The 15,072-nt window shown below is 38.4% G+C and overlaps 1 protein-coding gene across 3 annotated transcripts in view; it reads right to left on the bottom strand.

Moving 5' to 3' along the window:
* Positions 1 to 15,072, bottom strand: part of RSRC1 (arginine and serine rich coiled-coil 1) — a 242,632-nt gene that overhangs the window by 47,664 nt on the left and 179,896 nt on the right. For all 3 annotated transcript variants that reach the window (XM_075202054.1, XM_075202052.1, XM_075202053.1), the window contains one exon: positions 12,316 to 12,384. In XM_075202054.1, coding sequence (XP_075058155.1) covers positions 12,316 to 12,384 — 69 coding nt within the window. The remainder of the gene's footprint in view (positions 1 to 12,315; positions 12,385 to 15,072) is intronic.

The raw sequence follows: 15,072 nt of genomic DNA, 5'->3' as shown, positions 1-15,072 counted from the left end.
TAACTAGATAATCGCAGAACTATCACAAAAGAAATTTAATAAGCAAAAATAAAGAAATTGTACAATAATCCCTTCCTTTCACAGTTTGCCTGGTCACAACAGCAAGTGTAGCAATACCCAGCGAGCGATAAGCATTCTGGTTGCTATCAGACAAAGGTGGCTTTTTGTTTGTTCGTTCTTTGGGGCATATTCAATTGTTGGCATTTCCTGCGGCATTAAAGATATTACTGTTATTACGGTAATTCTAAGCCAGATTTCAGCTGGCAGCTCCCTGAGCTGCCAGCTGAAATCCAGCATTATAGGTACCGTAATAACGGTAATTACGCGCACTATTACCGTAATATGGTAATAGTGTGCACGCCACGTTACTTTTCTGAGTAACGCCAACAATTGAATATGTCCCATTGTGTAATAAGTTACTATGAGTATCCAGTTAGTTTAACAAACATGCTTCTCTTTAGTTCACCTCCACCTGCCCTCTGTTGTGGTCAGACAACGCTTAATGCCACATTCTACATCACACAATTTTCATGATTCACTGGCTATTAGCTCACTAATCCTAGTCGTTTTACCATACAATACAATAGATTATCTCTCTGCTCAGGCTATAATTTACACAGCAACCACAACCTAGCTACATTTCTATTTAATGGCCCAAGTTCGTACACGCTAGGTGCTACTACTGGCGAGTAAGAATGATAATCTCTTAGGAAGCCTGGTCTCAAAACTATACATAGTCTTTCAGGCAGAGACTGGCACTCACCATTAGACAGCTGGCTGGGGAGCCTCTATGTGGTAGCAGTTTTAGTTTTTTGAAATTATGCAAGATGGGTAAGGGCAGGTGGCAGTGGATAACATATTAGACACTACAGCAGCCCCAGTAAAAACCTATAGACTCCTGGGTGTCAGACTACTATTTGTATTAAAAAGAAGTTACGGACCAAAATTCCCACTTTTGGTGTTGAAGGAAGGTGGTTTAAATGTGTCAAATACATGCACATGGAGTGAGGGTATAAGTGAAAGATCCTGGGCAATAAGAAAATGAATAATGCCCATATTCTCATTGACTTGAGCAGCACGGTGGCTCAGTGGTTAGCAATTCTGCATCACAACGCTGGGGTCATGAGTTCAATTCCCAACCATGGCCTTATCTGTGAGGAGTTTGTATGTTCTCCCCATGTTTGCGTGGGTTTCCTTCGGGTGCTCGGGTTTCCTCCCACACTCCAAAAACATACTGGCAGGTTAATTGGCTGCTATCAAATTGACTCTAGTCTGTCTGTGTGTGTTAGAGAATTTAGACTGTAAGCTCCAATGGGGCAGGGACTGATGTGAATGAGTTTTCTGTACAGCGCTCCGGAATTAGTGGTGCTATATAAATAAATGGTGATGATGATGATGTGGTTCCCTAGGCCAATATGTTGGGCCCAGTGGTTCCACAAAAAGAGAAATCCAGAGAAAGTATACAGAAAAACAAATCTGGTGGTGACCGAAAGTTAAAATTCTGTTATTAGTACATCAGTTAAAATCCAAAGTAACTACTGGCAAAAAGAAAGGTGCCCAAACACTTTCTCTCTGTAGTGTTTAATGTGGAAAATTACCTCAGTTCCAAGATATGGACTAGGAGTGGGCAGCCTACGGCTCTCCAACTGTTCTGGGACTACAAGTCCCAGCACGCCCTGCAAGCAGGAGAGCCACAAATTACATACAACACAAACTCTTAACAAATTAAAATCATTTTTATAAAGGGGGGGGGGCAATTTAAATGCAGATGACAGCTAATAACATGCCAACAGTACAGAGCAAATATGATTACACAATCTTTAATAATAAATAAAAAGAAGACCATATACATGTGTGTATGAGTATACTGTGTGTATATATAATCAGTATTCATCTTTTAGACCTTCTATCTCAAGAACTTTTTGTAGCTTAACCTTCTATACACTTTGTAAGTAAAATAAGATTAAAATATAAGGTCCTAACCTTTATGAAAATACACTGAAATACAGGAGAGTCTACATTTTTGACGGATTGGGCTGCCCATGACTTTTAATTTTTTTAAAGACTTAATGTACGAAAGTCAATGATCTGCTATAAAATATATGGTGCATAACGTATGGCCTTAGGTAAAACCTAATGAGCATCTTAATAAACGTTCTTATCATTTAACTCAGCACTTAAGTTATTACAGCTGCAGTTCCTGACCTCATGCAGTTGAGGTTGATGTAATGGAACTAACCAATACCTTTGATGCTAATTAAGTTGGGCCCTCTGAATTGATGGTCAATGGTGAAGATATGGGATGAGATCAATATAGCGCCTGGAAGAAACTTGGCAGTTCATACAGATGACTAAGTGTTTAATTGTAGTGTTATCGTATTAAGCTATTTTATTATTTCCATATAAGTGATGCTGTTACCAAAAAATACACACAGTATAAAAAACGGTGACTATATATTTAGTTATAAGAAATGAAAATGGTGTCTATGTACATGTGTGTAACATACAAGCCGATTTTTGCAGTTTACTACAAAAATAAAAGAAATCAGTTTGTTTTTCTTTTTCTGAAATGTTCAATGGAGATGATTATGACATTTCCTGCTAGTCCACGGTCACAATTCTGGTTTCCAAACATGCGCCGACTTTTATATAAATAGAACAAATTAAACTGTCTCCCCATATATCCGCACACATTTGTAGTCCTGATTCTACTGTAACACGTGGTCAAGATGTTGTATTATCAGCCAGAAGAGGTCAAACCGAGGATATTAAAAATTCTTCGTGCACAACTTGTGTACTATAGAAAATAAACTGCTTTCACATTCCTCCCAGCCTTTTATATGAAACAAACAAAAAAAAAACAAAACACAACTTGAAATTTGCCATGATGAAAAATCAATAAGTCAGTAATTGCTTGGCTTATCATAGTAAGGGATGACAAATTAGTAAGCAAGCTTTAGTAGCCATCCGGATTTCATTGAAACAAGGAGTTTCAGGATCACTAAACCAGAAAAGGAGAAGGTCTCAGAGTGATAATTAAATCAACTCATGCTGATTTTCTGCCAAATTTATTTCCCAAGTGTATATCAAAATGTTTCACTGCTTACTAGCCAGGCATAACTAATCAATTTACCACTGGGTTAACACAAACGAGTAAAATACAATACAAATGTAACAATAAAGAACAATGATGTCGTATAAGCATATGTCACAAATAAGAATGTATTTTAATGCACAATTTTGTAAATAAATGTAACAGGTTGCAAAACTCTTTTCATTTGCCCCTCAAATACAATGTCTACCGGCCTCTTGTAGCACGCAATTGTGTTTGTTTAAACATCCTGCACAATCTAGGTTATCTATTGTCAAGAAGTCTGAACAAAATGTTTATTTAATTATTATGTGTCATTTTGGTTTAAGAGGATAATTCTTAGTATTCAACGTACCTTTGTATTCTGATTATGTCCCTTTTTCACAGCTGAAAAGAGTATGCAATTTAACGTTTAGATCTACACTGATATACTGGGTTTTAGCTCCCATTTTCATAAAGTCTTACAAATCAAAAGAGTCACACAAACACAAAAAACCTCAGTACTGTATAATGTAATAATTATTTCTTGCCCCCAGAGATGATATCCTATTCAGCAAATTAGCATGGCTCTTATCTAAGGGCAAATGAAATCAAAATTTCAAATTGGGAAGAGGCAGCTATTTATTTTCCTCTTTCCTTCTTTTTTATCCCTTCAGAAATGATTTCTTTTTGTGTATATGTCCTTTAAATAGCTACTGGGGCCTTAGTAATTAAAACAGCAGCAGCCTCCAGTCTCTAATCTGCAGCCCGGGTCAGCTGTCTGTAGATTCTAATTTGTCCCCTATTTGTATTCATGACAGCAGAATGCTGAATATTTAACAGCAAGCTGGCAGGAGGGGGTACTGGTGAGCTTGGAGGTCAAATAATTTGATTTCACAGCAGATTACATCCAACATCCAACATCTAATCTCACATCATTTGGTTACAAAATTACAATAAAAGCAATGTTATGACATCTACTGGAGGCAAGAAGCCGGACAATCTCTTATTTCGTCCGCACAAATTAATAAACAGTTTAAAAGGCTCCATGTTTCACGTGTTAGCTTATTTAACTGCCTATTAGACAGTTTAATAAGCAGAGGTTATTTTTTCTCAAGGAGAAATGAGTAATAGCAGGAGTTTATCTGTGAATCTGGTTATCTGCAGCATAACTGCAGCCAGATATGTAACTGAATTTTAAGATACGAGTGGCTGGGTAAAAAAACATGTTATTATGTGTTTTTATTTTGATGTAATTAACAGGTGAAGAACAGTAATACAGGGAAGGGGTAAATGATGCATAAAGGGAATGTAAAAGTGCTAGGCAGTGGCAGAGGAATCTTGAACACTAAACGCACAGTTCAAACAGAGGCTGAGGTTGTAAATCAGATAACAACAAAGTAAAGGAGCAAAGTGTGATGCTGGGGACATATTAGAAGGTTCCATGTTAAAGAGGCCAGAAATACACAGCAAAACGGAAATGCTGGTAATTCATTTTGGAAAAAAGCGATGTGCCTCATTTATAAGTGTAGAGATATCACTCAAGATGCTCAAAGTGTCACCATGTAGTATGAACAAGTAATAAAGTGAATTAATACATTTGTTTGGTTCATGGCTGCCCGCTGAAGCATCACTAAGCAGTGCCATGTTAATGATGAAATGCTGTGAATAATGCATACTTGCCAACTCTCCCGGAATGTCCGGGAGACTCCCGCTTTTCGGGTGAGTCTCACGGACCCCCGGGAGAGTATGGCAATCTCCCGCATCGGGCAGAATTTGGTCCAAATTGCCGCGATTCAAAGGAATTGCGGCATTTGGCTCTGCCCCTGCTGTAAAATGACACGTTTTGCATCATTACGTCACGAGGCGGGGCCAAAATGACGCGATTTTCTGAGCCCTGTCCCCTGCACGTCCACCTTCCCTCTGCAGCTCCCAGATCATACGTGCCATAAGTTGGCAAGTTCATACCTGTCCTGTAGGCTTCAAAACCTCAGCCCTACTACCTGTTTGTGCTGAACCTTTGAATCCTGGTGGCAGGAGAAAGACGAGGTGGACAAAGTCCAGCTGATGTGTTGTCTAGATGAACAGGTGGTTTCTCCAATCAGAAATATGGCTTCCAGGCATACAAGCCAAGAGAGATAGTAACTTAAAAGCAAAGGAGACAGGTAGGCTGTTGTATTACATGACATTTCTTTTTTACAGTTCATGTTTTCAGGATTTCTGTCAGTAGAAACAGGTGAAATAATTACTGACCCAGCCAAATAGATTAACATAAACGGATGGTAGCCCTTGAGGACTGAGTTTGGACACCTCTACTGTAAGAGTAAAGTGGCTGGATGCCTAAGTGGGGTTTGTAAGTCTCCCAGATCTTAACCGAAAAACTCAGGGTAGGAAAAGGTTTTACAAGGGTAGATGTAGACTGTTTAGATAGACCCCAGATGCAGGATAGGGATGCCAGACTGAGGGAATTAGACTCAATGTCCAACCACAACAGAGGACGGGGAGGTGAAGGAGTCTACAAGCTGGCTTAATTGGGCATCTCAGTAATAACTTGTCTACCACCACATTTAGTGGGTTTCTTTAGGAGAACTTTTTTGATCCTAGGAGATGTACCATGTCACTCGTAGCTAAACATTTTTGGATGGATGCAAGCTCGGATAGTGAAACCCTAATGGGGAGAGTCGTAGAGGGGTTTGGGGAGGATATTCATCTTTACGGTAATGATCCTACCACCCAGCCTTTAAATACTTAGGGGTTGCCAGGAGAACAGCTCTGATTTGAGTTTCATAAAGAGGCATGGGTAATTCTCCATGTACAGGGACCTGTTGGTGTTTGTTATATATATGCCAGGGAATGTTTTGTTATTTTTTGCCATCTGAAATTAAATTGAGAGGTGATGCTTTGACCCTCCAAAGTAGGTAGGCTAAGTAACATAGCTTCTGAATTTGCAATATTGATTTTGAAACCAGAGATTACCACCAAGATCCAGAATTCTGGACAGTATACTTTACTTTGCAGAGAGGTTGTCACTAGATTTGGTTGTCTAGTGGTCACTTGGGTTGGATGAATGGTTTGTGCCGACTGGTTCACTAGGCTGAATTCTACAGTCAGATGGGACATGTGGAGTTCTCTTCTTTTTCCCCTATTGCACATTTCCTTGTAACCAGCACTGGTCCTGTAGCAATTTGCAGTAATGTTTCCGTGTGAGGCTCAACAAGTATGAATAGGTGACATGGGAGGGATGACAAAGTATCTACACAATCCTCTCTCCTCTAGACCGGAGCTTTTATCATTGATCACCGCTGCTAAGGTTTTTGGAGCTTGATAAATAAGTCAGTTTCGCTGTCCCATTCTCTATTTTAAGTGTAAAGAATGCCGGAAATATATCCAGATTTAGAGTATTAATAAATAGGTCTGATATAGTCTATTTCCCCATAACACAAGAAAAACGTCAGTTGTCGTACTATTTATAGGCTACAAAAGTCTTTCATAAATAGGTCAATTTCTGTCATGTGTTTTGTTTTCCACATCTCCTTTAGATTGCCAGCTCAAATGAGCATCTTCTAATTTAATATATTGTACTGTTTGCTAATATGTTAACCTTGTCTACCTTTCTGTATAATGCTGTGAGATATGGTGACAATATGAACTACAATTGACACTCCAGCGGGCAGAATGTTGTTAGAAAAAAACAGTGTTGGCGGCAGCAGGGATTGTTGCGCAATGTCTGACGCACCCTCCTTGCTCCTGCAGACCCAGTCTTTTTGCAGACAGGTAGCATGTTGTTCACAGAGCACTGACACACATGAAGGACTTTTGGGACATGGGGACCCGCTGGATATTCTAAAAGCCAGACCCCAGGATAGTATGCTTTAAATAATGGGCTTTACTTACTTAAGGCTACCCCTGCCCAAAATGGAATTATCCTTTAAAACAAAACTATATAAGAAAATATGAAATAAATCATATCTGTACGATTCAATAGATAACCTGAAAACACTGTTGAAATGGAAGCAAACTGCACACAGTTCTTTAAGGTAAAGAAAGAAAAAGTGGTATTAAGAGGATTAAAATATGATTGTTTTCTAAGTTAACGTGGAAGAGTATGTATTTGTATAAATTCAATTAGCGGTTCTGCACTGTAATAATATTTAATATTCTGTATAATAAAAATAGCCAATAATAAAAGGCCCATGGCCATTTCTGTAATCTGACAGGTGCAAATCATTTTACTGAGCAGTACAATAAAAATACAAAGAAATAGAAGACTCACAATCAAATAATCTTCCTAGAGAACAGGGAGTGGAGATTTTCAAGATAAACCAGCAATGACAGCATGCCATAGAGATGTATTGAGTTAATGCTAACATTTTTATGAAATACAAAAGATTAGGTCTTAAAAGAGAGAAGAAAAAAAAAAGAAAACTAAAGCAGGACGTAGATGGAAAATCCGAAGACTGGTTATGTTTATATTATTTTGTGCCGTGAATTGTTAATGGCAATAGATAACTTAAAGTGTCCCGTTGTCTAAACAAAATGGAGGCAGCCACATAGTGAAGTGAAACATTATTCAAGTAAGCAGCCCTGAATATTGTTTTTAACGGGTCTCCATAATTAAATTTGTGTCTGCACAATGAACATATTTTCGGTCCAACAATATTCCTCTGTATGATATATGAACTGTAACTCGTTATTTGTGCTCAACCAAAGACCACCTTACAAAAAACCTAACCCAGGAGACAAGGACAATGAAATGGAACACCACTATAAATGGGCTTAAGGACACAAGTTAACACTCCATTAATGGAAAATATACTGAACTAAATATATATATATATATATATAAAATGATTACCAAAAGTAGAGTGAAATCTCTCATTAGACCTCAAAAGAATCAGAAAATAAGGGAGGCACATTTAATTTGACAAAGCTACTCAAGAAACACTTAAAGTTGAATATTGTGAATTGTGGCAGTGTACTTATGCTGATCTGTTTCACAACACAACTGTGGACCATTAATAAATGTTAGCCACTAGTTAAAAAAAAAAAAACTATAAAAAAAACAAAAACAATAATAATTTAAAGTTGGTCCACACATGGTGATTTCTTGGGCCAATATGGCAGATTTATATGAAATAAGTGATTGCTTAATCATCTACTAATCTCATGGTGAAAATGCTCATGATGGAAGACAAAAAAAACCTATACAAATCAGGGTGGATTGCGAACTCAATGTGGCTCTGGAAAATTCTGAAAGTGGCCTCAAGTAGATGGGACCAAATGAACTGTAGGCTGGGCCAACACAAAAGTAGATGTGGTTAGAACACAGTTAGCCCTAGCCATATCATTTCAAAAAGAAAATACATTTACTTTTAAATGTAACAGTGATTTCTTGTAAACATTAGCATCACAAAAATGCTTTTTTTGTTCAAATTAAACTGAAATACTCCCATGAATGTGCCATGTGCTAGTACGACAAAGCAGGGAGCATTCTAGGGACCTCCATCCAAAACAGAAAGCATTCTAGGGAACCATATACAATGCAGAGAACATTCTAGGGAACCATATACAATACAGTGAGCAATCTAGGGACCGAAAATCATTTCCCCCTAAAATTATGCCACCCCTGTATTATTCCTTCCCCATATTATGCCATCCTTGTATTTATTCTCCTCCATGCTATGCCATTCCTGTATTATTTTTTTCCCCCCATATTATGCAATCCTTGAATTCACTCTCCACCATACTCTGCCATCCCTGTATTCATTCTCCTTCATACTGTGCCATCCTTGTATTAATTCTTCCCCATATTGTGCAATCCCTGTATTCATTAACTTCCATATCATTCCATTCCTATATTCACTCTCCCCAATATTATGCCACCCCTGTATGCATTGTTCCCATATTATGCCACCCCTGTATTAATTCTCCATATATCATGCCACCCGTGTATACATTCTCCCCCATATCATGCCACCCGTGTATGCATTCTCCCCCATATCATGCCATCCGTGTATGCATTCTCCCCCATATCATTCCATCAGTGTATGCATTCTCCCCCATATCATGCCATCCGTGTATACATTCTCCCCCATATCATGCCACCCGTGTATACATTCTCCCCCATATCATGCCATCCGTGTACGCATTCTCCCCCATATCATGCCACCCGTGTATACATTCTCCCCCATATCATGCCACCCGTGTATGCATTCTCCCCCATATCATGCCATCCGTGTATGCATTCTCCCCCATATCATTCCATCAGTGTACGCATTCTCCCCCATATCATGCCATCCGTGTACGCATTCTCCCCCATATCATGCCATCCGTGTACGCATTCTCCCCCATATCATGCCACCCGTGTATGCATTCTCCCCCATATCATGCCATCCGTGTACGCATTCTCCCCCATATCATGCCATCCATGTATGCATTCTCCCCCATATAATGCCATCCATGTATGCATTCTCCCCCATATCATGCCATCCATGTATGCATTCTCCCCCATATCATGCCATCCATGTATGGATTCTCCCCCATATCATGCCATCCATGTATGGATTCTCCCCCATATCATGCCATCCATGTATGCATTCTCCCCATATCATGCCTTTCCTGCATTCATTCTCTCCCATATCATGCCATCCATGTATGCATTCTCCCCCATATAATGCCATCCATGTATGCATTCTCCCCCATATCATGCCATCCATGTATGGATTCTCCCCCATATCATGCCATCCATGTATGCATTCTCCCCATATCATGCCTTTCCTGCATTCATTCTCTCCCATATCATGCCATCCATGTATTCATTCTTATCCATATTATGCCATACTTGCATTCGCTTCACACATCTTATGCCACTCTATATTCATTCTTTCTCATCTTATGCCCCTCCCCCTATATTTATTCTCCCAGATATCATCGCAACCCTGTATTCAATCTCCTCATATCACAGCCCCTTTTTTTGATTCTGCTCATACTTCACCCCTTCCCATTTTAATGCTCATTTTATAGCACCAGTTGTAAATGCTCCCCTATATCATGACCCCCCCCCCCACATTTAATCTCCCCATATCATGCTCTTTTGTTAATTCTTCCCCACATAAAGCCCCCCCATTAATCCTCATATTATATATGCTGACATGCCCCCCAGCCACATTTATAGTCCTTTTAATCTTGCATCTGTGCCGCTTGCAGTGCGATGTACCACCAGGGAGGAAGGTCCTGCAGGCCTGATCTCACTGTTAGTCTAGCGAGATCTCACAGGCCACACTACAGTGGGTCCGTGCAGCGCACTATAATTAGTCCAGAAGGCCAGCGCTGTGGTGTTCGAGCTCCCCACCCAATACAACCCCCACCCTGTTAAAAAAAAAAAAAAAAGTGATGAAAGGACAAAAACTAGAAAAAAAATATATGAAATGCTTCAGTCCAGGCAGCTCGATTATGTAATAAAGCCACAGGCCTACTGGGAAAAGTCCTGGTACGGTCTATTGCCAATCCACCCCTGTATACAAGCAATTCTTTGTACTGACAGATAATATTATTTAGATGAGAAAAGTATATAGTATCCACTAATGTGAAAAGTAAGAATATTGCATAGTTACTGAAAAAACCCCAAGATAATTTATTTATACATGTCTGTAAATATGCTATTAACAATTGTCAATATTAGAAACGATAAGACATATGTTATATAGTTTAGATTCCCCTAGGATAAAAGTTATTGACCTACAGAACCACTGAGATACAACATGGAAAAATTACTCAACAAAAGCAAAAGCTTCATTGCAGTCTCATCTCTATTAATCAACGTTACATCTGCAATTCATTTCTTTATCATACATTAAGCTAGATATCTGGCTAACATAATTAGCAAATTAACATGAGAAAAAAAAAAAAAAAAGATATCCTTTAGATGAAATGAGTGCCCAGTGTAGTTTGAAGTGAGAACAGTTTTGCATACATTATTTAAATTGTCTTCATTACACTGAAAAAGTTATATATTTTTTAAAAATGATCAATGAAAAAAATGTTTAAACTCCAATATATTAAAACCTCTAAAGATGATTACAAGCTTTTTTTTTTTTTTTACTATGAATAATAACTCAAAAGCAGAGATAAATAAAAGCTTGGAAGTAGACAGACCTACAAAGACATTGGAGAATGACTACAGTGCATTCAGTCTTAGAATTTGTCAAGTCAATTATTAATGGGAAATAGAACTCATAGAATATTTGTTATATGAAGTTGAGTATTTTGATGTTGCACTAAATCTGTGTAACAAATTACACTAACTACAATTAAAATGTATTCAATGAGAAACATAGTTGAAATATAAACATTAATATTCTACTAACTTTGTTTGGCAAAGGAAATGTATATCCTGTTTGGAACAAGGGATATGATTTGTTAAAGAGCTTGCAACCATTTACCAATAATGTTGGCTCCCCCGAGACCCCCCCCCCCCCCCTCCTTTGCCTGAGAATCAGGGCAGGACCATACTTGAGAGAAAATTAATTCAACACTGGTATACTGTATAGGAAATATACCCCCTATAGATGGGAATGTGGCAACAGGATTGGATGGCCCAACAGCCACTGCATTCACTTCCAGACTGCCACTGAACTTCATAAACAACATAGATTTTTCCAGCTGTCCTGCAATCACCTTGAAGCTTGTCATTCTTAGGTAACAGTGGGGGCCCATGGAGGGATCAGCACTGAATTACTTACTACCTGGGTGGCTAGAAAGTTAAAAAGCAGGGGATTGTGAATCACTGTTCTCAGATTTGTCCAAACAATTTCATATGTAAAGCATACAGTATAGCATGTAAATCAAGTTTCCAATGACCTATTATTTAAGGCGTAAGACAAAGACATATCTGAAAATTACAGGACCCCAATGCAAAATGTTGTGGGGTCCCGATTCCTCAAAGCCACACTCCAGCTTCACAGTATCGTTTAAAGTCAGAGGCCTCTGCTTAAACCAATCTGAAATATACATACTTTACATTTTTTTTAACTACCGGATCTGATGAGTTCTCTGAAAAAAACCAAAAACAAAACAAAGATGCAGCCAGACTAAGTAGGCCCACATGTTTTCCTCTAGGTTCTGGAGCACCAGTACTTCTGGTCCAATAGGAAGAACATTGATCGCCATGGCTATAGTTCATGGCTTTAAATTCTGGCATTAAATAAATATAAATGCAATATGAATATATCTCTCTAAACACTTACCTTCCTCTTTACGTTTTTTGGCATCCTCTTCGTTCTTCTCCTTTGCTCTTAATGCTTCATCTGCTTTTGCTGGAGAAATAAAATAGCATGGTTAAATCAGTAATAAGTTAGTAACAGGTTTCAGTACAGACACTAAACTTCCAGATACTGTATTTTGTGCATGTCTTGCATTAAAGCAATACTGCTCCAATGATGCACCACAGTTATCGAGCAGTATGCCCAATAGTTATCAATGAAAGATGATGTCAATAAGCAAAATATAGCACGTCAGATTTTAATTTCATAGCCAATATATAAGAGGAAAAACCCCTCTTACCTGGTTTTTCACTAAGTTACTTCAATATAAAGAACGCTACCCCAAATATCTATACCAAAAATATAATAAGCTAGCTCTCTCGAGTATAGGCATACCATATATGTCTACTTTGTTTAAAATCTGACATTGTTACCGGGTCCAGGGACAATGCCTGATGTGGTTTTATCATGCAGATCAGGATTGGGTAAGAAGGAACTTGCGTCTTCATTTACAATTTTAGTTCATTTATGTTTAATTTCTGTCCTTTTTTTTATGGGTAGACCTTTTAGAGTGAGAGGATTACCTTGCAGATCTTCACTGCACACTAACACTGTTAGATCTAGTTTTACATGTAAGCAGCAATTAGATTGGCATAACATCAGATCTAAGAGTCTTGGTATAAGGGAAGAACAGATCGGGACCTCCCCTTCACTTCTAAAGGATACTGTCACATCAGAAGTATTCTCAGTCTTATCACAGATCCTCTAGTTACCTCCTTACACTTCCATATTTTGAACACAGCTCTCACATTGAGTGCTGGGGGTTTAGACTATTGGGAGGGCAGGAACCAAATCATTTGGTCTTTGCACAATCAACCCTTAGTCTGTCGTTAAGGGTCTGGATCTATAAGCGGTCACCATTACCAGCACCTGGGTTATTTGCGATTGCCAATCCCATGAACCAACTTTGCTGACCTTGGTACAACGGCCTGATTCAGAGTGGAATGCAGCATAAATATAACTTGCGATTGCTCGCCGTATTCAGAGATGAAGATGTATCCAGGTCTGAATGAGTAGCAGATGCGTCCACATGATAATAGACACCCTCTCCGACACTTATGTCCAACTTGCCAATATGTACAAAAATCTTTTCTTTTATGTTACAAATGCAATTGCTATGAAGCATCATTTTAACTTGAATAACTTGGCTAATACAGCAGTAACAATTTCCCGACAATGAAACCTCTGATTACACGCGGTTCGCTAATTTGGGTGTCTATCATCAAAAACAACAATCTTTCCCTCCCCTATCACGCCTCTTCAGGCATGAGGAGACATCAGTATCAAGTACATGCAAGTCTGAATAGCTGTACATCGTTATGTTCACTTTCTGAGCATGCTCACGGCCAAAAGAAAAATGCAAAGGTATGGTACGCAAACAGGTGTATGTCTCACTCTGAATCAGGCCCAATGTGAACAGACATAAACTGGTTAAACAGATAACCGAAAAGGTAACATATAAATAAATAAAATCAGGTGCCGGATGATCTCTATCTGGAAGCCAGAAAGATTAAGGAAGTAATTGCTGCTGTTTGATAGTGCTTAAACAGAATTGGTCATTGATAATCACTTTTAGGTGTAATGAATAGCCAAATGGGGCAGTGTTGATAAAGGAAGGAGAAATATTTTAAATGCCATTTAGTATATTTTTGGCATTGTTGTCCAACATAGAAAGGCCCAAAGCAGTAAATAGTTTTCATTCATTTATATATTACATTTACAGTGTTAAAGAGGGATATTTGATAAAAGTGGAAAAATTGGAAATGTTGCCTTGACTATAGTCTATATACTCCATATCCTATAATGGTAAACCTTCGTATGCCTCTTATGCTGAGTAAAAAAAACAAACTGGGTATCCTAAAGTTAAAGTCAGAAAATCACATTTTTAGAATGCATGTATTTGTAGTCTTTTTGTTTTTATGTATTTTATCAGACTGAATCAGCATTCAATATTAGAAAACTAGGACATTGCCCTGTCAGAAAATTATTAAATAGTCTGTTTTCCTAAGAAAACACTAAAAATAATGACAAAAGAAAAAAAAAAAAGAAACATTTTTAACAGAATATGGGTTTAAAAAAGGGATTTTTTTTTTATTTTTCCGTTTTTCAGTTTCTTCAAAATTCTACTTTTTTACTTGTTTGCATGAAATGATCCAACTCCTGGACAGGTATGACATATTCCTGAGTATAAATCAGTGCTAACACCCCATGTACACTGCAGTAACTGCACGAGGAGCCCACTGGTGACCCACAGCAGGAGTGGAGGAGATAAAAACACTCTACTCTCACTGTAAATCATTCTCAAACACCAACTGCAAGAGAAAGAACACCGATTGGTTTATATTTCTTCATGTGGTGGCTCAGAATGGCAAGAGCTCAGGTACTGGTGAGAAGGGGGAGCAGGTTGGTAGCAGAGAGGTAAGGTGAGAAGTGTTACTGCATCAGACAAGCTTCAAGTGCGTCCTTGACGACAGTGACACTTTTATATGGATTACAAGAGCCACAACATTTTAAATGGAAACACACTGTATCTTCATCCAGAATTATGTTTAATGAACTCTGGTAACTATGATTTTGTCTACTATAATGATGAACTAACTCATGCAGGTGGCAGCGCCACTAATCCTGTGAACAAATCAGTACCTCTTGGATAAACATTACTTGCTTCATGAAATTGCTGCA

Source organism: Mixophyes fleayi, chromosome 3, assembly GCF_038048845.1.
Source record: "Mixophyes fleayi isolate aMixFle1 chromosome 3, aMixFle1.hap1, whole genome shotgun sequence".
NCBI classification, from domain to species: domain Eukaryota; kingdom Metazoa; phylum Chordata; class Amphibia; order Anura; family Limnodynastidae; genus Mixophyes; species Mixophyes fleayi.
This window is presented reverse-complemented; position numbering and strand designations above follow the sequence as displayed.